This window comes from Nilaparvata lugens, chromosome 11 (assembly GCF_014356525.2).
Source record: "Nilaparvata lugens isolate BPH chromosome 11, ASM1435652v1, whole genome shotgun sequence".
NCBI lineage: Eukaryota > Metazoa > Arthropoda > Insecta > Hemiptera > Delphacidae > Nilaparvata > Nilaparvata lugens.
Genome location: NC_052514.1, coordinates 32,929,358 through 32,954,607, shown reverse-complemented (window position 1 = coordinate 32,954,607; position 25,250 = coordinate 32,929,358). Strand labels below are relative to the sequence as shown.

General features: G+C 35.4%; 1 protein-coding gene across 1 annotated transcript in view; it reads left to right on the top strand.

Annotated features, from left to right (window-relative positions):
• The window catches only part of LOC111044804 (B-cell lymphoma/leukemia 11A), a 140,158-nt gene extending 123,190 nt beyond the window's left edge, over nucleotides 1-16,968 (top strand). The window contains 2 exon segments of the mRNA XM_039438259.1: nucleotides 10,376-11,094; nucleotides 11,097-16,968. Of these exon segments, the coding sequence (XP_039294193.1) occupies nucleotides 10,376-11,094; nucleotides 11,097-13,007 (2,630 nt within the window). The 3' untranslated portion in view covers nucleotides 13,008-16,968.
• Nucleotides 16,969-25,250: the final 8,282 nt, after the last annotated feature.

Here is a 25,250-nt window from a genome sequence, read left to right as displayed (position 1 = left end):
GTTGGGAGAGGAGAAGAGAGATGAAAGAAAGGCCTATGAAGTGTTTTGAAGAAGTGAGAGGGATGGGGAGAAAGGATGATCGTGGCTTATCTTAATTTCGTTGGGTCGAGTGAAAAATGCAACTAGGCACAAAAAGTTTCGCTCAAAGTTGCCGCTTGAATTTCTGTCGAGGGAATTGTCCCTACATTTTCATAAAAACGTCCACAGCCTTCCAAATATTCATCAATCGGTATCTGTAAAGTTCACCCCGAAGCTTCACATCAATTTCGACTAGAAACTCCAAATTTAGTATGAACAGATTGAGATAAAACTTGAAAAAATCATTCAGATGTAATTTTGTTATAATAGTTCATAAAAAGGTCCACAGCCTTCCAAATATTCATCAATCGTTATCTGTATAGTTCACCACGAAACTCCACAACATTCCGACTACATACTCCAAATTTAGTATGAACTGATTGAGATAAAACTTGAAAAAATCATTCAGATGTAATTTTGTTAAAATAATTATTCATAAAAAGGTCCACAGCCTTCCAAATATTCATCAATCGTTATTTTTATAGTTCACCACCAAACACCACTACAATTCCGACTACAAACTACAAATTTAGTATTAACTGATTGAGATAAAACTTTAAAAAATTCATTCAGATGTAATTTTGTTATAGTAATTATATTGTAGCGGCCACAAAGTCTTGTGATCAAATATCATGGATTCCATTAAAAACATTTAAAATAAGGCTGACTTATTTTTCCAACGTCATCTGAACATAAGTTCTGATTACGTCAAAGCAATGGAAGTAAAAACTGAACATAATCAATCTTGGCACAAAGGAACGTCCAGCCAAGCCTAGGAGTGTGTACATCAGTCTGAAATAATAGAGAGAGACCATCCATTGAAGATACCGAGCGAAATCTCATTAATTATTCATTAGCAGACAGTGGATGGATATTTTTCGCTGGACAGATGCATGAATGAAAGAATGAATGCGCGGGAACTTGAATGAAGCGTAGTTCGAATCTAGGAGCGTTCAGGGGGTGGGTGAGAGTAATAAAGCAAGCTTAAGGCTGGGGGGGGTTTGAAGGGGTCAAGAGGTGACGGGGGGGGGGGGGAGTTAATACTAATTCTAACCCCACGCTGACTTGAGTCTCTCACCTACGCGTCTAAACGGGTCACTACTCTCAAAACAATGGGATCCCGTCCGTGACATCTCATATTGTTCGCGTATACAACATCATTTCTACCGACCTGGTTTATGAGCTTGTGTGTTGCGTAGAGAGAGACAGAGGAAGAGAGAGAGGATGTGGATTTGAGAGAGAGGACAAGTGATTTGTAGAGGAGATCATCTTCACTGGCTGTTACGAGATTCGAAATAAGTTATTGGTTCGGAACACACCTAAGACTGAATCCTTCCCTTTTATGATAAATCTATATCACTCATCTCCTCTTGTTCTCCTCTTGACTCTCTTTCATTTTTATCCACTCTCTCTCTCTCTCTCTTAATCTTTCTTTCTCTCTCTAAATAACACACAAGCAATAGTTGCTCACACACAAGTCTAGAGTTTCTAAAGAAATCATCCTCAACCAAAAGGTTCTCTTTTACACTACTTGTATTATGTAAAATTGATTCAACGTTAAGTCTCATCTGAAACTTATTCCAGAAAGTGGCAAATTTCTGTACCCACAAGTCTAGAGTTCCTGGAGCTCCTGATGCATCATCCTCACGCAAAAAGTTCTCTTCGACACCTGTATTATGTGAAATTGATTCAGTGATTAGTCTTTCATCCCTCTCACTTCATAGACTTCTCACTCTAGTCTTTTAAATATGTAGACATCATTTATAAACAAAAACAAAAAGTTATATTCATATTGTTTCATTTCAAATGATATGGAATTCTATGTCATCCATCGTCGTCTCAAAATCGTCGTAAAATATCTCAAATACAGAATAGAATAGGATAGAATAGTTGTTTATTTCATCAAGACAATTGTAAAATACAATAGTTACACTTCTTACCAATTAAAATACAATAGAAAGTACCAATAGACAAGAATTACAATATTCTTGATATAGCAATACTATAATGAAAGTCTCTATAAACAGTAAATTACAAAAAATAGTTACTTACGTATAGCACGTTTGTTGATTATCATATAGTAATACAAACAAAAATTTCTAATAATGAGTGAAATTCTAGCATTACATTAATTAATAAATTATCATTACAATTTGAAAATATTCAAAAACTGAATGAATCATTTCAGGCACAATACTATTATCATTTGCCACTGTATTAAACTAAGAGAGAAAGAAGAAAATATTGATGAAATAAAATACTATCTTGCAAAGTGATTAATTTATCACTTGAGGGCAGGCAGGAGTCGTTACCTGCATTTCAGAAGTATCAATAATGCACGCAATACAATATTGCAATACAACTGTACTTAATAGAACGTCTTAATCTTGTCTAGTGAACACTACACACTAGAACTATGGATTGTAGGCATTACGTGAACAAAAACAAAAAGGTGATATCGACTCTATTAAGCTGCGTACACATATACGCGCCTCCAACCCGCACCGTGCACGCGCCGCCCCTCGTACCGCAGTCGCTCCGCCCCCGCTCTGCAGTCGCACCCATCATGAACGTTACGAAAGATGTTGGATCTTCTCGCGTTCCCCGGTCGAACCACTCTTGCTCCCCGGTCGATCATCAATCGCTCTGCTGGAGTGACGTTCGGTTGCGGAGCAGAGCGAAAGTCTGTACGCACCTTAACATATCAAATTGATCTAGCATTCTAGCATTTATCATTGCCAGAAGATCACAATCCCCAATATTTCAATCTTCCCCAAAAAAACCAATCCTTCAAAATTTGATGTCGTTATTTCAGATCGCGTCAACACCCTTGTCTTTCACACAATCGCTGAATCCATTTTTACGACATTGGCACCGCGTGAATAACCACAGCATGTGTAACACGGGCACGTATCACAGGAAGGACACCGGGCTCTTCTCCCGCATACGGAGCGTAACATGTGCGCGGGTAATTTATGCCGAAAGGAAGAAGCCAAGATACGCAAATCTCTAATCGTATCGCAACGTGTTACCAGTGGTGTTAGTTGACCCCGGGCCACTATTCACATCCAACTGGCAGAACAGGTTGAATGGGGAGTGTTATTATAGCTTATTAGGCTGCTGACAGAATGTAGTGAATGTGTAGACACAGTCCCGATGAAAAGCAGTGGCAAAGTTAAATTTTCAATGACCATCTGCCCTGCTTTATATTCCGACTGCGTCGTTTAGGTCCAGCGCGCCACATGTGGGTTCGATTCGCACATACACTTTTATCAATATGGCAACTGACGCCTTAACCCCCTTCCCTCTCCCAGCCAAAACCATCACCCAACATTAAGTGACTCCTCCATCTGCATATTGTCTTTTTTGTCATTTTGTGTTCGGATGATGCTTGGAACCTCACCTGTTATTGGGTTGTTTGTATTTTTCTACTCTAAATTGAAAACTTGAGAACATGAGATTTTTTCTAAGGAGAGCGTTATCATTTGACAGTAGATATTAAATGCTTGTTGTCTCTCATCGATGAGGAACTTCAATCGATTTTTGAAATTCAAATTGAATCGTTTATAAACTCTCAAATGCTTTATTTATCGTTCCAAAATGCAATTCCATTCCATTTTGTATCTCAACTGTAGTTACAATGGCTATTGACGTGATGTCAAAATGTAGATCTTGTGTGTGAACGAAAAGGTGAAAAAGCATTTAAATCACCCCAGGTTTAGAGATATTCTAGAGTTTTAAGTTTTCTAGTGGTCTTCTAGTTCTCCTAGTGCAATTTTTATCTCATTATTTGATTGATTTATAGATGAGTTGATAAGTATGATAGATACAGGAAACAGGGAAAGAGATATCAGGATTGAGAAATTTGAACTTAGTGAGAGTGAGGGAGTTTGGAAGACTGAAAGATCGAGAGAGAGAGAGAGAGAGAGCGAGTGACATTGGGAGAGAGGGTGAGAAAAAATACTGTGGTGACGAGAGTGTGAGAGAGAGTGAGAGTGGGAGAGGGAGACAGTGAGTGATTGATTGAGTACTTTATTTATGTAGATTACAATATATACTGGCTTTCACACTTATATACAATAGCTTACAATACAGCAAAATTATAGATGAATTCACATAATATAGACTAAGGAAATGATTTTTGAACTGCATATTATATGGAAAAAGCAATTGGTAATAGCTATAGATGATATTGTTATGCATCTACATAAATTGGCGGAGCTTTGGACATATCAATGTGCATTCTTTGGAAAGAATATTCAAAATATCCTTCCCACTAACTCTCTACCAAAGAGTGAGAGAGAGAAAGAAAGAAAGAGAGAGAGTGAGAGAAAGATGAGAGATAACAAGTCACCCGCTGAGAGTGAGCGACAGCAGCTTGGCTAACAAAAGAAGCCCGCGGCTTTGAAGCAGGAGAAGGATGTACGGAGTGTGGATTCGAACAAGTATGCCCGGGCTCGAGCCCATTGGTCCGAGTAGTTGTGCCCTGGACCTTTGATTTTGCGCATTCGTTCATTGCTATCACAATTTGTGAAATAATTGACAAACTTCACAACAAACTGAGCGCTGTTCGTTAACCTGGCCCTGAATGAGTGGCGCTTTCCAGAGGTTGAACTCATCAAATAATCCCTGGCAACCGGTAATGTGAAAAGTGGCGGCTCACCGCAGGGAGTTTTCCTTGCTCCAACGCACTTGCTTGTTCACGCACCTCTAGTTGCCAAATTCAATAAAACAGAACCGTGTCAAGTTCTACAGTTACCTGTGGTGATTGACCTTATGTTACATTATCCCCTAATTCCATTTTTTCGTGCTCAATTCATTTATTGTACAAAAAACTATATCCCAATCCATTGTTCAATTTATCTATTTTTATTACATCCTTATGATTTGGGATGTAATATAGGATTAGGATTAAAATTTAGTATTAGGATTATACTCATAATATAATTATGACCATGAAGGAAGAAGCAGGCTCAGCCTGTACCATTTCTCTTCCAAAGAGGATATAAGATAATAATATATTTCTATTCTCTTTGCTAATACTCAATTTCATATTCATTGCGATTGCATACTTCGATTGAGTTGTTTAATTTCTCTAGTAGTCTTATTCTTACCCCATTTCTTAGATCTTTCTACAACTTCATTCTATTTCATCAATTTATTTCTATAAATTTCATTCATTTCATCAATTTATTTCTACAACTATCATTCTATTTTTCAACTTTCATTCTATTTAATCAATTTATTTTCACAACTTCCATTCCATTTTATCAATCTTCCCCACAATAATGAAAACCAAAGTTTCTCATTTGACTAATGAAATGAATCAACTCAACACAGTTTCTCTTATAAGAGAAAAAATATTGAGTTTTCATTACAATATAGAACAAGTATTCAACTATCATGTCTCAGTCATTCTGTTCAGTGGATTTCAACTTCCCCACTTTCAATCACAATGCAAGAAATCTTACTAAACTTGTATTATTTTAATCAACTTTTAGTTCCCCATTTTATTCTATAATGTTGGAAACTGTACTAATGATGTTATAGGCCTACTGAATTCGAATTATGCTGATCTACTCCTAGCTCCTAGTTTCCAATTTTAATTTTCTTTTCCTTTTTGTGTGTTTGAATTGTAAATTGAGTGTGTAACTGAAGAATTTTGAAGTGACACATAACCTAGATACATTTGGATTGTTATATAAATTGGAATTGGAACCGTTTTGGGCTTATAAGCCTGTGGTACTTTTCTGTGAGTTGTGTAATTCTGAATGATTAATAAATAAATAAAATAGATTCTTCCTACTAATGCTAGAAATCGTAGCCTGATGTATCCAAATATTGTTGATCTACTCCTAGTTTCATGTATAATACGTTCCCAAGCATCGAAACTTTCCATGCTCATCTCAATCAATATCTTCTACCTCATACCTGATCACTGATTTTCCTGGACCAAACTGAGCCAATCACTCGTGACGTCAGCACGCTTATCAGTAGTCGTCGCATAGGTGCGGTCCTCTTGTCTCAATCCTCGCCCATAAGACAATGGCCTCTCCTCTGCTATATAGCCTGTTCCGTTTCTGCTCAAATGTCGTCGCCAAATATCTATATCACGAGTTTTGATTTGTTGTATTGAACGTGGGGCGGAAGTGGTCCTTCCTTGTCTCCACCCTATCTAACCTACCAAATGTCCACATCCTATCAAGATGTATGAATTCTAGATCACACTGAATAGAACTCAGATCTGATGGATTTCCAGTAGTATCAATAGTTTTTGTGTAGTTGAGAAGTTGATATTGTAGTAATTATTCATATTGAATGAAAAAGACCAAGAAATTGTCAAAAACCACAGATTTATTGATACTTAGAAAGACCGGTTTCGGTTATTACACCATTGTCAATCTCTGATAAACAGAGATTCAGAGATAAACAGAGAGTTTATCAGAGATTGACAATGGTGTAATAACCGAAACCGGTCTTTCTAAGTATCAATAAATATGTGGTTTTTGACAATTTCTTAGTCTTTTTCATTCAGTATCAATAGTATAAATATCAAGGCCTGTTGGTCCTTTTCTAATCATGTATTTGATTTGTGCATTGGCTAATGTAAATGAATAAATAAATAACCTTTTTTGTTAGCGGATGCTCATTCTAAATAAATACACAATATTCCTCTTATTATCTATGAGTTAAAAAATGAATGATGCTGAAGATTAAATATCCTGATTAACAACTCCCCTTTGAGATGTATGTGTTTTAGATCATCCAAAATTTATTCAGAATTGATGAATAATTTCGAGAAGTAGCAATCATACTTGAATGATGCTGAAGATTCAATATCCTGATTAACAACTCCCCTTTGAGATGTATGTGTTTAAAATCATTTAAAATGAACTTAGTATTGATGAATAATTTCGAGAAGTATATCAATCAATAACATTACTTGTTCATGAATATCATCAATAGTTGATTAATAAATAATCATGTTTACTAATTCTGTTATATCCTTGAGAACAACAAATGAGATTTCAATAATAAGGTAATTCACTTCAAAACATGTTACCGTATATTCTTTTGTTTGCTAACATACTCACAAGTTTCTACTACTCACACCCAATTTTTTCTCATTTGTCAACAACTATACTTGTCATATTTGTCATCAACTATACAAATACATTCTACAGTAATTACAATCTTCTGAGGCAATATAATATTCCATTACTTGTTTTACTCCATTCTATCATAGACAACATAATGATGAAGACGAATAATCTGTATCTTTTCTCCAAGGTTCTATGAATATTCTCCCATCATCTCTTTTATTCTTTGTTTTGATGTTATCATCCATATGTTGCAACAAATTCATTCGAATCACGGCGACTATATTCTTGCAAGCGCCTAGAATCTATAAAAAGTAATTCTTTATCGATTATACTGTTGTTTACAATGAAAACAGCATGACTGCCCGGCTCAATGGCCTATTACAGAAACTTTTATTCGGCTTGTTTCCTGAAATCACAATAATTCGGTCGCGACTCAACTCACACTGATTTTCAAACAACGGAACTTTCACCATCCAATAAAAACGCTGCAACGAGTATGACTAACTGACTCGCAATTTCAATCATCATTATTTAATTAATTATACTGGTTAGCAAATTGTCAGCAAATTAACGATTACAAAATAATTGTGTAGAACTGATGTAATTTACTTGATGTAATTTATTAGGAGAAGGTCTTTCTTTATTGATATTAAATGAACATCTAATATCTTTAATGTTTGGAAGAATCTAAAGGATGTTGATTTTTTTATGATATAGCTAAAGTTAAGTTAATTTGTAGTTTGAGTCAGTGTCTTACAAATGCTCTGAAAACCTAAAATTTTCAAATTTACATTCTTTGTACTATATATTAATATTATATGCAATGAACAATACATTGACATTTTGTAAAAACATAATGCAAACATTTGAGGTTATTTTGATAAAGCCTTGATGCTTCACTGGATATGGTTCACCAAAGATGACCTTCAGAACTGACCGGTTCCTCTGAATTAATAATGAACAAAATTCTTGGAGATTTTCTCAGGTGTTTTCCACTATTTCTGTAGCGGCTCTCCTTTGGTCAACATAGTTCTTTCAAAGAACTATCGTGAGAGAATTCCAAAGAATGCCGAGCAGCTATTAGTCCATTCCATTGTAGTGTTTTCCTCTTTTATTGGTAGGCTATCTACTTGTTACACAAATTAGGCTACTAATAATCAAGCAGAGTAATGATTACTATATTCTATATTATTTCACTTGTAGCTCTATACCTTCACGTGATTCTAAGTTGTTATAACAATCCAACAAAGAAATGTAGTAGTAATATCAAATAATATTAATATTTTCGTGTTTGTAGATTTTGATTGTGGAGTAATGAGATTATCATCTTCTTTCTCCATTTTACTATCGTATATCAATATAACTTTTAAGTGAAAAACACTTACATTCTTTGGTGTGGCGACGACCGTTTCGTACTGGTGTTGCACTTTTTCAAGCCTAACAGTAACTGAAATATTTAAGGTTATGAGGGTGAGATTTGGTTAGAATGGAGGTGGAGGAGAGTTTTGGCGGTTGATGGAGGAGGATTTGAATGAGTTTGTCAAACAGGGTGTGGGAGGATTTGGTCATTTAGAATATTTTTTGGTGTACTTCTATATTTCAAGCTGCAAATGTGGAATGGGGAGGAAGGATGGAAAACTCCATTTTTCTTCACGGACACAGTTTTTAGTCAAATAATTTATTTTCAATTCATCTAGGCCTATTCAAAATCTTTTCTTACTTTCTTTTTATTACCTCTTGACTATATGAATGAATATTTAAGATCTATACTATCTAGTCTAGTGACTATGATATTATATCAATGGAAAATTGAATTCAAATGATTTCTCTTTAAACTTATCAATATGACACATCCATGATAAATATATGGTGTACTATAACAACAAGCAATACAATTCCAACTCATTCTCTGTTAATCTATTTCACTCTAAACCCTACTAATAGACATCTAAACTCATCCCTATTTCACTCTAACACTTCTGCTAGCCATCTCGCAATCATTGATTCATTCATTTCCTAGTCACTTATAGAACTTATTATGGACTTTGTGAAAAGGCTATTACGTGCCCTGTCCGCTAGCGACATTAGTTGCGGCTGCTTTATATAACAGGCAACTAGTCAACAGATGAACATCGATTTGCTGGTCTGTCGATTGTGATGAATCAATTTGTTCCGTTGTTCTACGCCCGTTGACCAACTAGCCTATCAACGAATAGCTTTCGGTCTGATTGGTTTTGTTGACCATCGCTGCAGTCGAATAGCCTTCGATATTGGTTACTGCTTTATTGACTGTTTTGAATATTGAATTTTCGAGGAATTGTTTGAAACATGATCTGAACAAGGAATAGAATGAGCTATAATAGCTGAATTATCTTAGAACGCGTTCGTTCATCAAATAATACTAAAGAGCGTTATTTATCATAAAAAAATGAAAGCAATTATTAATCTACAAAGTTATTCCTGTATGGAAGTTCATCCACTCAATATCTTTTTTCAGTTATATAATCAGGACTGTGAATAATTATTATTATTTCACCAGAGCCCTCGATTCTACTGATAAATTCTAAACTACAGTATTCCATCTCGTTTCTAATAATTCCATTTAGAAACCGTTGATAGTTAATTTTTCACCAGAGCTTCCGAATCTATTAATAGATTCTAAAGAACATTAATTTATCTTTGCTCCAGTAAAGTATCTTTATCTTTGTAATTCAACTCTTCTCATTTCTCTTGTAGATGTCAGACTGATTCCCTCGCCTTCATCATCTATTCAAATCGACTTATAATAACTAAGTCTCTATATGGGCTAGTAATAACCTTGATGAATGTCAATATTTGTGTTGTATGTAGGAATTTTATGTGATTAAGAAGAGCTACAGGACCTTTACCTCTCTTCACCAGTGTTCACCTCTTTTTACCTCTTTTTACCTCTCTTTACCACTCTTTACATCTACTTACCTCTTTCCTCCTCTTTCCACCTCTCTTCACCATTACCCACGTCTTTTCGAGTCTCTTCACCTCTCTTTACCTCTACTTACCTCTTTTCATCTTTCTTTACCTCTCTCTAACTCTCCTTACTCTTTTCATCTTTCTTTACTTATATTATTACTCTATTGTTACAAAATTATTACAGTGTGCTCTGTTATGAAATAAAACTCAATTTAACGGATATTTTTTCTTATTTTTGTTGACAGAACCGAGCAACTACGTGTGCTCAACGTGCAAACAGCGACTACACTCGGCCTGGCGCCTGGTGCAACACGTGCAGACCAGTCACGGCATCAAGATCTACGTGGAGTCGCCGGGCTCGTCGCCCAAGAGCAACAACTGTTCCACATCCTCCTCCTGTTCCACGAGCTCATCGGCGTCGGGAAACGGGAACGGCGGGCCTACCCTAGCAGGGGGTGCAGCACCTCTGCAACTGCAGTCAAGCCGGCAGTTGCAGTTGGCGGCCTCTTCACCCCTGGTAGACCCGCTACCGCATCATCCACTGGTCCCTCACCACCATCACTGGTCCCTCAGGATGCCGCCGCCGCCGCCTCATTCAGGAGCAGCTACCCCTTTCCCCCCTACCCACCCCCCGCCGCATGGGGTGCCCTCTTTCGCCCGCCCTTCTAGTCATCACGATCCCCACCATCACCACTTCCGCATGGAGCAGCTGGTCTCCGAGCAGTTCCGTCACCACGGCATCAACCTCGCCGCTGCCGCCGCGGCAGTCGCTGCAGCCAACGCTGCTCCCCCCACCTTCCCTCCAACACCCCTCTCCACCACACCTCCCACCCCCTCTCGACAACCACCACCACCACCTCCCACCCTCTCACTGCCCCTAGAACCGCAGCTCGACTTCTACTCGCAACGCCTACGCCAACTTGCAGGCACTACTAGTCCCGGTGCAGTCGCCAACGGTGGTTCTTCTCATCACCATCACCCCGCAAACTCACCCCACCATTCACTAGTCCCACTCAGAACCCAGCCACCCCTCTACCACCACCCTCACCCATCAATCCCACACCCAACATACCTACCACAAGTGTTGGCAGTGGCACCCACAGCAACCCACCCCTAAACAACAACAACAACAGTGTCAACAACAACAACAATGATCACTTGAGTACCAACAACAATAATGTGACGTCATCACCGGAAGAAAGTCAAATACCTCGACCTACGATCAGTCTCACACCACCAGAGAAACACTCTCAACGTGCTGACTCACCTACAAGCAACTCGATCGACCTGACTTCCACACCGCGTTCAGCATCAACCCCTCCTAACAGCGAAAAACCGGCTGATTTTTCACTAAACTCAAGTTCCGCCAACTCTGCTGGTGATAAGTCGATCAGAGCCTGCGAGTACTGTGGCAAGAAATTCCGGTTCCAGAGCAATCTAGTTGTGCACAGGCGAACGCATACAGGGGAGAAGCCCTACAAGTGTTCTGTATGCAACCATGCCTGTTCACAGAGCTCCAAACTCAAGAGACACATGCGGATACACAGAATGTCCAGTAGAACCAATTCCGGTGAAGATGGCAATGGTGGTAACAACTCAGCTGACCAGATGTCCACTGGATCGGTTGAGACTCTGGATGATGAGTGTGAGGAGGATGAAGATGAGGAGTTGGAGGATGAGGAGGAGGAAGAAGAGGAAGAGGAGGAGGAGGATATGGAGTGTGAGGAGGAAGAGGAAGGGGATGAGGATGATGATTTGGGTGGTGATGCACCAGAAGATTTGACAACTAAATCAACATCATCAACACCACCCAACACCGGTGAACCCAACAAAATGTCTTCCAGTACTCCTAGACCCACACCTACTGCTACCCCACTAGACAAGGTGGCAACATCTGGATCACTCGTTGGTGAACTCATGGATAAGTTTGGACTGAGCAATATCCAGCAGTACAGTGAAGCCTACAAGCAAGCTCTACAAGAAAGTGTGGTTGGTCCACATCAACTACACATCTCCAAAAAAGATGACCTCATTCACAGATCACCAATCATCCCAGACAACAACAACAAGCCTTCCACTCCCACTGGTAGAATACCTGAGAATGGAATGTCTGTGAAATCTGCTGCTCTGAGGATCAGGGAGGAGTTTGCAAAGAACTTGATCTCAGGTCAGCCTCCCATGGATCTAGTGTCTGGTCATCATGGTATCTTTGGTCACAATCCATTTGAGAATCCCTTTGATGCCTCAAGTAAGAGATTGAAACTGGATCTGGAGAACCATCATGGACTGGGTAGAGTGCCAGGAGATAGGGATAGCTTGTATGCTGGACTGTGGCTACCAGCTATGTCAGCTCACCACAGAGACCAGCTTTTTCCTGGGGAGTCACCCATGGACATCCTTTCTTCAAGATCAAAGATGAATTCTGAGCTGAAGAATGGCCCGAAACCAGGACCCAGTGCATCTCTCGCGGCTGCGGCTGCAGCAGCTTTGAACCTCGGGTTACCAGGGCAGCAGATAAAGAAGGAGAACCGCAGAAACGATACTTGCGAGTATTGTGGAAAGGTTTTCAAGAACTGTAGCAATTTAACAGTTCACAGAAGGTCTCACACAGGGGAGAAGCCCTACAAATGTGAGTTATGTTCCTATGCCTGTGCGCAGAGTTCAAAGCTGACCAGGCACATGAAGACACACGGCAGGCTGGGCAAAGATGTCTACCGGTGTCGCTTCTGTGAGATGCCTTTCTCGGTGCCCTCCACACTGGAGAAGCACATGCGCAAATGTGTGGTCAACCAGAACAACAAGGCCGGTCACCTGTTACCATCGATTCTGAGTGGCGATGAGGATTCGAGCGCCTCAGCATCCAAGGACACCACATGACTTTTCCCCTGGGGTGGTTTCCGCCAGCTCACTATGCAGAGCATCTACTGAGGGCTGTGGAGACTCACCCCCCACACGTGGTCTCTGCCAAGCCACTCACCCAAACATGGATGTCAACATGTACCCAGGTACAGGTGTCCAAACTTTTCAAACTACTGAAGCATCACCTCTAATATGTGGCTGAAATAATGCACATGCTTGCAATATAATTGAAACGTCATATACCATACATATCTATATTGATTTTTGCAACAGTTGTTCTTCCAACAAATTCAAATTATTCTTCCATTCAATGGAATCAATAATTTTCATCTGAAATCTCCATTTACTTAACTAAAACTTCATTATTTAAACTGCACTTTCTAAAAATGATTTCTCATACAATTCACTCACAACACATTCATAGTTTTTGTTCAATTAATGATGTGATCGCCGAAAGTCTTCATTGTTAATCTTGTCTACTAGTCGAACCATGTGGAACTGAAATCATGAGAATGTTTCTGATATGACTATAGTTATTGTTAACAATAATTTCACATTTCATGGAATTCTGTATGATATGATAATCTACTACACAATGTTTGTAGACATCAATCATTGTTATTTTGATGTAGTTCTCATCATGGAAAATAGAGTCTTCCTGCAAACGTTTGATTTGCATCTTTGTGAAGATGTTGATTAAGTTATTCATGGGTATTCACAATGATGAATGTTTTCTGTATACTGGATCCATGAATATCTCAAATTCTGATTGTATTCAATCATGTGGGAATCTAGAAATGCATATATGTTGAAAGCAACTTTCAAAGTCTCATTTTTCGTGATAGAAAATTGATGGGAAGTCACATGGTACTTACGTAATATTGAGAGATTTATTCTCATCTCCAAATTTAAATTTATTTATGTGATGGTAGTAGCTTCTGTAGAGCGACTCCCCTTTAACTCTCACATCCAACATCTTGAATCATTTATTGATGAGATGAAAAGGGATATAATCGTAAAATTATTTTTTGTAAATGGAAATGCTCTTTTATTAATTAAATTATTGATGTCCGTAACTGATACCAAAGTAAAATATTTTAAATGATTGTATGATATAATTGTATTAATTCAGTACTTAAAATTTGTTCGATTCTGTTGAGATATTGTTGAAAGTTTTTCTGTTTTGTAAATACCAAAAAATCAAGAGCGATAATTGTGTTAACCTGGCAATCTCTTCCAAAACACTTGGGGTCAAAGAAATTTCAATCATGATGCCATCAAAATCAAGAAGAGTTTTCAATAGTTACAGCAAAAATATTGATCAAAGTACTGAGAGCTTTTAATTATTATTTGAAACTATTTAGAAGCTTAAGTTCTCTCAAGATTCTAGAAATTCCTATACATTCTCAGAATGTACTGACTATTCAACATTCCATGAAATGAGCATTTTTATTCAATAAATCATGATTCCATATCGAAGACTGCTTTGTATAACGTAATATTTTTATTATCATATATTCGGGTGCTCTTGATTTCAATTCTACTATATTATTTCCATTGTATTTTGTAAATAAAAGTATTACCGATATTGTATAATACTGATTGGGAACGTCATTGTATTTTGTTATATCATGAATAATCAATCAAAGTTAGTGAATATTGAGTTTGAATAGATTTTTGAATTTATTTTATTTTTGAAATACTATTATATTGTTAATTGTATTTTAGTTTTATCTCAGTTTTTGTTATTGGGTTGTACTTCACTTATAAGGCTTTGGACTCGGATTCCCAGCCTGTTTGTCTGTTATATTTTTGGGTATTTTGTATTTATTGTTGTATTATCACTATTATTATGGCTACTACTATTATTATTATTATCAATGTAAAACTCGAGTGTAAATGTATGTATATCCTTGAACTCTCATGAATATATGTGTGTAAATATAGAAGATTGTTATCGTATTCAATTTTAATACTGAAGAGAAAGACAATTGTAAATACATAATATTAGTTGGAAATTTCGTAATGGATGTACCCCTAATCAAGGATTCCAAAAACGAATCCGTTTCCTATGAAATATATATATCTTCGGAACTTCAATACGTACTTAAAGCATGGAATTGACGTAAAATCATAACTTGAAACTTATTTTCATTTCCTAATATCATTTTCCATGGGCCACCAGAATTTATTGTTATTGAAACATTTCAGTGTATTCAGCTTTTTCAATAAAAAACAATCTTAAATAAAAGAATTTAATTTTTTCACACCCGTTATTTCTAATTTTCTTGTTATTAATAGTTCTTGCCTTCAATGAGGAAAAATCATTTCACAAAAAATTAGGACATTCACATGTACATGACATCCTATGGATAATAAACAAAATATAAATCAACAGTTCTTATTCAGAAGAGAGATGTCAAAAAATTGTATTGGAAGTAGATTTCAAAAAATATTTCTGATAGTGTACTTTGAATCTGTATAAAATAGTTCATTGGAGAGTTTGAATTTGACACTATACATCCATAGGATGTCATGTACCGAAAGTTTTGTGAGGTTATTTTTCCAATCCATGAGTTGCCCTAATACAGTATCATCTTCAATTTCCTCTCAATAATTGAAAAACTACTAGAATCGTTCTACCATTTCTAGAAAGCACTCACAGATTTGAACCTATACTCTTTGTACTGTTTTTTTATCCTCACCGATAGTATTCGATAAAAAATAGAGTCATTTTTATTTTATGATGAAGGTAACAAGCTGGATTGATACTGATTGATAAAATTCAAAACATTCCTTTTTCAAATTTTTTCGACATTTTTACTGCACACTTTGTCTTGGCATTCCAGTCTACTCTGATAATACAATGGTCATTCCAACGTCTAGATGACTCATCAATGTCCTTTTTTGAATTTTAATTTTTCAAGGTGTATAAATAGTGAACGATCTGTGTCTCCATACCATAAATTCCTAATCAGTGGTTTTCAAAATTTTGTAGTCTCTTGTAAAAACAGTATTATAAATGTCTCTATATAGGTCCTCTCCACTATATACGTCTTTCCTATATTAAATTGACTTCCATTAAAATATAGTATTCTACACAGGGTAATTAAAAAATGAACAGAAGTATAAATAAATAATCACGGCGATTAATAATGACGATGCAGATAATAAATAATATGATGTAGATAAATGTATGTCAGGTCATTTTATATAGTTCCAAAAAAGTATCAATATATTGCTGTAAAAATAGATAGTTGATCTTTGTGATGTCGAAGTAATATCTAAGGGAGATGACCATTCTCATCTCAATTTTAATAACAAACTATATTCGAAGATTCATTCATTGAAATCTGCTTAAGTTCCTCTCGAGTGTTTTATATTAGTGTGGAAAAATGTGATGATGCTCACATATAACTTGTAAAAAATTATCAATGATCACTCATACAGGCTGTTGAGAAATAATTCATCAGAGCGAGTTAACACTGATTTTTAGCCTATCCCTTATCATTTTTCTCATAAATACAAGATCCTTCTAATCTGGAATTGATTAAAATCGTGATTCGCAGCTTCATGATCACAAATAGTGTATTTTTACAAACTCCATTACAGCTCTCAGAACATCAATCTTCTGATATAGTTTTTCGAAAATAGATTCAACAGCCTGTATTCTGTGATCAAACCTTGAAACTAGATTAAAGTCATCATTATAATATAAGACACATTATTTAGTATTCGAAAATCTATTCTGTGTACTAGGTTTACTGTGAAATGGATATGAGTTGTTTCTTTCTCGCCTATGAATAATAAATAAAATAACATTTCTCAATTGTCCATACTTTATTTATTATTTATTGTGTTATATTTGAGTCTTGATTATTGCTATTACATAATTATTGTACATTCAATGTACCAAATTTATTTAAAAATTGAAATTGTAGAGTTGTGTATTTATGGAAAAAATGATTGTGAAAGATAATCGTGGTATTTTTTATTTGATAACCCTTTGTAAAATCATGTATCATATAAGTTTTGTAACATACTATCCAAGGAGTTCATTTGGATATCGAAACATATTTCGTCAACTGTGATGGAAAGGAAGAATAATGCGAAATGTAGGAGAAACAAATAAAACTGTATTACCGCATATAAGTATCATTGAACATGTCCGGACAGTGAGGATATCATCCCCATGTGTTCTTATGAGGCTATTTACACTCAATCCGGCCGAGCGAGTATGAATAGTCCTATTTAGATTCATGTGAATTATATTTCCACTGTGCTGGACACAATCACTGATACTGATATGTGGGAATCAACCTTAATACTTCGGAATGGAGCAGATTGATTAGTTGATGATAAAGTCGATGAATTGATTAATCACTTGGTAGAAGAGTCAATTCACTCTTATAGTTCTTTTTCCATTCATTAAAAACTAGACAAATTTCATCTGAGGAAGCTCTTGCGAAAGACTGGAATTTAATATGAAAAAAATCGGATTCAAATTGAGAAAACATGGTTCTTATGTTTTTCCAAACCTTCAATTCAAATTTGTGAAACAAACGATCAGCTAAACAGACAATCAGTGACTATCATAAATAATACAAATGGTCTTAAGATGTATGAATTAAGGGCTACCTACTTTTATTTATAGAATATAATTATAGTCCCCTTTTTTGAAATTAATAAATTATATATTTGTATTTTCAATCTATTATTTTATAAATTTCGAAAAAGGGTACAATAATTATATTTTTAATACAAAAATGAAATTTTATTAATGATGGAAATGGATCACGCACATTAATGAACAGCCAATTAGTTATCAGATCAAACAATCTGACCTATTTTAATTATAGTTGATCTTCAGAAGAAAAAAAATGATAAAGTTTCGATAGATTCACATGAATATTTATCATACGATATTCGTAATATTCTCAGACAGCATTCCAGTGTTTCATTACGACATTAGAATATGGACATCCATCTTAAGGCCATCACACAACGACGTAGCGTAGCTAGAAATGAGTCTTTTGAAAGAAGTAGTCGACGTATCTCCAACGTAACCGATCTAATAATTTCAAACCGGCCTAGTGAAGATGAGGGAATTGTACGGCTATGACTTCCATAGACGTGTTTCTAGCTACGCTAGGTTGGTATGTGATGGCCAATAGTCCAGTGAATGAGGACTGAGATCGATTCTATATTTGAGAGAATATCATCAGATTGGTGAAAAGCTACTGAAAAACTACTTTTATTTTTTGAGAAAAATATTCACTTTTTCCTTCATACCATACAAGGTAAGTCATATCGAAGAGAATAGTAATACCATAGATCGAATACATAGAGTAAATCAACAGATTCAATTTTCTTTTCAATTTTCAATTTATTAAAAACACACAAAACAAGACAAAACAAAATTACAAAGATTTACGAAACAAATAAAACACAATAAAATGTTACAAATATAAAAAAACAATGGGCTTAGTGTTTGGGTGTGTTGGAGAAGAGAAAAAAAGAGAGGAAGGTACCTAGCCAACTATGGTTTCTCATGTAATAGGCAGGCTTTGATCATATTATAAGTATTCGAAACGTAACTGGACAGGATTTCAACCAAAAGTAGCTCGACATTTGAACTTGATGCAAGTTGAAAGTTATCAATAATTCCTCAACATGAACCCTCAAATAGTGAGGGTAAATAAGATGAAAATAATTATTCTTTATCAGGCAGATCTTGTACCTGGCAGATCTATTCCTTTCTAACATTCAACCTGTGTGTAACATTCAACCTAACATTCACTGTGTGTAAAACGCAATAGGCTAATATAGTGAATTCGAATATGTGAATTCTCATCTCACTTTATCATCCGTCTCATTACCCAAGTACAAGAATAGAACTCATGAGGAGAATATCCTCAGCACGAAAAATACACAAAATGAATAATAACATTATTCAGTGCAACACATCCTCAGCACGAAGAATATACAAAATGAATAATAACATTAATATTCGGTGCCACATCGTCAGCACGAAAAATACTCAAAATAGATAATAACATTAATATTCGGTTAACATAATTATTTTGGTTTTATCATTAATATTAATCAATTTCTAACTGAAGGGATCAACAAATCGTATTTCATAATCCAAGTCGGAATTTTAGCAAACCCGTACTAAAATCACCAGCAATTCTCAACACAACTGTGCTGTTAAGCTGCGTTTACACCAAAGTTATTAACAAAATGTTAATAACTTGATCCTTATAGATTCTATAAGATTGAACGGAACTTGACAAACACATATGTTCATCATGTGTATGATAAGTTATGTTCAATCTAATAGAATATTATAATGATAAAGTTATTAACATTTTTGTTGATAACTTTGGTGTAAACCAGTTTTAGTGTGCGATTTTGGAGAGCCTGGTTCCGAGATTCGGATAAGAATGAAAATATTATTATGAAATGGAACAGGTGGTCAATATGGTTCGTCCACCTTGCCTTTCAAAATCTGTGGGAACTAGACTTATTTGCCCAGATTTTGGGGTGGAAGAGAAAAAAAAAGAAGAAGAACAAGAACAAGAAGGAAAATAGGAAGAAGAAGAAGAAGAAGAAGAAGAAGAAGAAAAAGAAGAAAAGAAGAAATGATGAGGAGGTGTGGAAGAGGAGGAGTTGTTGTGTCTGAATCCATTCATTCTGTTCAAGATGTCAAGTGGACATCTCTCAGTCTGGCTCAGTTTTGAAAAATGGTTTTGCTGTCGGATGTGTGGGAAAGAACCTTTGACCTTGGTCACTGCTCCATTCTCAGGTTATTATCTGGAACAGAGGGTAGAAGTAATTAAGAGCTAGACGAACTGTATTGCCAAATTAGATATCCTACACAAGGTGGGTTTAGCTTATATCTGTGCTTGATTGCATTCTGCCGTCCTTCATGAGAAATGTTAGCCAACAGAAAGAAGAATGCGGTATCCTGAATATGAAAGAATGTGGAATCAATAATATGGAAGGGGGATGGTATACTATCAATCAGGATAACTCATTGATTTGAACCCCATATATGAATAAATATTGCTCAGGATTGTTAGGATCCATCCTATGTAAGATTTACCATGCTTGTGCTTGCTGGATTGAGAGAATCCATAAATTGGGTAACGATCTAATGAGTAAGGGGATAGAACGAGTACTATCAGCATTTTGACTGACTAAAGGGCAATTGAGAAAATATAGCAATTTTCTCCATACAATTAGGAGGGCCTTTTAAATTACCGATTTACCTAAATTAAGAAATAGAAGAAGTTTTGGGCAATGGCCTGTTTTTTCTATCCTGTGTATTGCAAGTGTTTCTTCTTCTTCGATGGCGCTACAGCCCAAATCGAGCCCTGGCCTCCTCAATACTGCGCCTCCATCCATTATGATATCTTGCCTTCATTCTCCAATTCCTGATGCGAAGAAGTTCTGCAGCATCCTTTGATATTCTATCCACCTTCCTATTGCAAGTGTTTGCTTTATCTGAATCTGATAAATTAATTCGCAATGCTCATTTCGATTCAATGTAGAAATTCAATAATTAAAGTCAACCGCTCGAAAATAGTCCGATGGAAATTGAAACAGATGAGTGCAATGCTGTCAAATATGAGTTGATCAACGTTGTTCACAGCTGGTAATAAATGAGAATTAATTGCTATTTTTATAATACACCTGTTGAATTGACAACGTCCATGGGTGCGTGGGGTGAGGAGGTAGGCCTACTCAGCCCTTCCAATTTCCATCAGACTATTTTCGTGCGGTTAATTGTTCAAATCAGGGATACTTTATGATTTGCAGAAGAAAAAAGAAAAAAATGTTGGTGTTGATGAATTCATCACAATTTTGAATTACGAGGAAAACTTTCCCAAATGTGAAGTCCTATTTCTTTTTTGAGGGTGTTGCCCACATGAGCCTTAGGCTTGTGCCTGGTTAATGAGGCAGATGGTGATGAGGGATGAGAGGACCTACAGTTTTGGATGGGTTCAGAGCCGCCAAAAATCGATTTTTCAACTCATGAATCATATTCAGAGGATGAATAATTCATAATTTAATTATTATTCTCTTTTGAATTGTTATCAAAAAGATTTCGTTAATGGAAAAGCTGTTAATTTGAATTGGTAAGTCATGATTATGTTCGATGTAATGAATAATCATGTCATGACGTTGACGTCATGTGACCTTATGACAACTTGACCTAGTAGACTGATCTATATTATAGCAACAAACGTTTTTCTTCAAAGGTTCTCAAATTTGCCACGTGCTCTTTCTTTACTCTCAACTGGAAATCATCCAAAAGAATTTCAATCATTCAAACTATACAAATCATACTAAGATTGAAAGACAATTTAAATTACTCGAAACAATATTATTACATTCGATTTTAGGGCAGAAAAGAATGCACAAGAAAAGTTGTCTTTACCGATGAGTCACAAAAAATACCAAACGAAGAGTATTGAGGTGGAGTTAGAAATACGTGGAGATAGAAATGTTGAACACTATTTTACACTCAACAGTATTATTGAAGAAAACTTAGTAGTATCAATCTCCAATACGTTTTTTCTCATTTGTTGAGTAATTCTCATTGAATATGATAGTGTTGAATATTTTTATCCCCTTAAAAGAGTCAAATGAAACAGTTTTTAAAAACAGAAGTCATCGATAAATATACAAGGATACTCCTTACTGTGGGGATGAATTAAATAATATTCAAAGAAAGAAAGAAACTTTATTTTGCCAAAGTACAAAATCGCTAGAAAATATTTCTAATAATTAATACAATAATAATTGAAATATACATACATAATCATAGAAATGAAAAATACATTGTACGAAATAAAACACTGTATGCAAATGACCTTGAAAACAAAGTCACGTCCGCATTACAGGAGTATCATTGAACAGAGAAAAGTTCTTTAAAGTAAGCATAAGTAATGGAAAATAATAATAATAGCCAGAAAAATAGAGAAAACAAAGTTTTACAATCTAAAATCCGGTTTAGCACTAACAGAAACACAAAAATCTATCCTCAATAACAAATACTAAATCACTGATATAAGTGACGTACGGTTTATCGTGATTTATTCTTCAAAATTTTGTCATTTTCTCACTCACAAATAAAGACATTAATTAATTCATGTCAATAATCCTCCATTATCCCACAGTGCATTATCTTACTGGTAGCTTTAAAAAGTCTCGTAATTCTAATAATATCTAATGAGACAATCAGCCAAGTCTGGAGACTGAAATTTTAAAAGGGCGTTAAAGTTTAGCAAAAGTTTTTGTAAACAAACCGCAAGCCAGCCGTCTGAAAAGTTTTATAATAATCAAGCGACGGGGAGAGGGATGAAGTTAAGTGAACGATAAGAAAAAAGTGTGATGAATTCAAGTACAGTGCAGAATACGAACCGTAGCAGTGGGGTACTTCGAAATACAGTGTGCTTCTTTCTGAACTCTTATCGATCGATGACTGTACGATGCTGCTACCTAGCAGGCAAACGCGGAACTACGTGAAACTGTACTTTGTTTAGGCGGCTCTTTCAAACTAGTGTTATCGCATTGTATTCAAACTGCTATAAATGTCTCGTTGAATTTAACGATTCATTGATTTTTGAAACAGATAAAAGTGAAAAATAATTGAAAATTTTGTTAAGGAATAATAAATATTGATTAGAGAACTTTCAGAGCTAAAATAAAACTTATTCACAAAAAAAAAAAACAGTAGCCTACAACTATTGAAAAACTTATCTGTACTGATTTTTTTCATTGAATCTCCTATTTTTTGTTATATTGCAATAATCAGCCTATTTATGTGTTAGTGAAAACATTCTGATAGAGTTTCACAACAGAATTAACATTTGTAAGTCAAAACATTAGGCCGACTAAATCTTAATTCATGGAATGGAACCAGCGAGCTCTAACAAAATATAATTCTCCTTGAATTACGTTTTTGGTGATACGGCAGTATATTGGGAACTTATCCAAAGATAAATCGTTGTTATTAAAGTTCCAAATAATAGAGAATACTTTCACAGTAACGTAGAATTATTATTTCCTCTAATTTACAAGAGAACTGGAGGTGATGATAATATCTGCCTATTATATTATAGTAATAAATAGGAATAAATATAAAACAATATATATATATATATATATATATATATATATATATATATATATATATATATATATATATATATATATATATATATATATATATATATATATATATATATATATATATATATATATATATATATATAATCTTATTTACTAACATAATTATTATTGGTTAACAATAATTATTATTACGAGTTCTCGAGTTGTTTTCAATCAAATTTTTTTGAGTTGAATCTTTTTAAGATTTTCAATCGATAGTTATCTTACCTTCTCATTCATATTTTTCATTAAGATATTTCTTTGTACACTTCCTCACTTGTGACAAGGTAAGCTTTCAAGTAGGTTTTAGTACTTAGCCTATGAAGAGCAATTTTAATCTCAATTATTTCACTCACTGAAAAATATATCAATGTCAATTCCGCTATTCGTTATCTCTTTCTCATGTGTTCCATCAGAGATGACAGAAATAATAATCCAATATATTATATAGAAATATCTTAAAATAAAAATTTACTTACTATATGGTTCCACTTACCTACTGTACTCAAACTTACAATATTCAATCAAATTCTCTCATAAACTAAGCAAAACTACTGCGACCTTCGTACCAAACATATTTTTGATTGGTAAATTGAAAAAAACAAATACACACAAAATACACTATTTTTTAAAGAACCTAGGTAATCATTAACTATAATGATATTCAGATACATTTGTGGATAAGAATGTACACTCATTTATCAAACACAGCCAATCCTCAGGCTTTTTATGCTATTTTATATGTTGGGTTCTTTTTTTTGTCATAAGTAAACAATTTCAAAACGGGTACTTCGATTTTTATTTTTCATTTCCAGAAACATTGGGTATGTGAATATTGAAATGTGTAAGGTTCCTCCTATATCGGAGTTGAATGAAGCATGAACTTTGTTCAGCAACTCTTGTAAATAATTGTATGAATTCAAAATAAATGAATAATATTCAAAGTCCATGAAAGATGAGATTTTCAATCTCCAATCAAAATTTAAATCTCCTGGAAGCCCAAGAGCTACTGGGATAAGTGGCACAAATTTTCGAGGGGTTTCAGATGATAAAAAACGGCCAATGCTGGTGAAACAAGGAGAAGATAGCTATGGATGAGATGGTTTGAGGTCGTATGTTGCGACTAAACACTGTCGAAGTGTTGTTTTATTGGATTAGGAGATGACGCCTGGTGAGCGCCTAGTAGGAGTGAGAAGGAGGTATCCTGAGGAGCCCTGGTGGAGAAGGAGGTCGCCTGGTTTCCGGTAGCTACGCGGCGGCGGCAAAATTACTCCACTGATTCAATAATAAAAGCGAATTATTTATTAAACGTTATTAAATTGCTCAAAATAGGTTTCCCATCAATTTGTCCCATCAATCTTGTTGACGGCCGATCTCATATCCCCTTCCATAAACTGAACTCTTCTTCAACCTCCTGGTGCAGGATCAACGCTAACGCTCCTGGTGGCAGATGGAGGAAGCTCCTTTCGATATCCGCGGTAGATTCAATTATTACCATGTCGAGTAGTCGTCATCCGTTCCACTTGGGTTTCTGGACTCTTTTAGCAATATCAGTCATTTCAAGCTCTACCAACATGTACTTGTTTGGAAGAAACAGGCCTCCATTTTCAGCTTAGGAAAATTCAATTTTTGGAATATCTACAGTAGAACTCCAATTGTCCGAATTAATGGGGACCGGGACCCATTCGGTCAAGTTTTTTTTTAAATTGTCATTGGAAAGAAAAAAAACTACGTTTTGATATTGCACTATTTTTTATTGAATTAAATGAAAGAAACATGATATTTTCAAATGTTTTAAATTTAAATAAAATTTACTTATGTACAAGGGAGGGACAATAGTGAGCCAACGCGCAAACACTGGCATCTTAGGGGGAAGAATTGTAGCACATTTAGTGTAGAGTAGTACTAGTAGTGAAAGTGGAACAAGTGGTGTCAACAACAACCAGCAGTCTACTCAGCAGTTTTTCATAGTGAAAACTACTCAACGTTTTTTTCTGAGTGAAAAGTGTGTCACCAAATTTTTCGTTTGAACGTTGCTCGCTTTAAAAATTAGGTTCTGTTTCTTTAATAAACAATTAT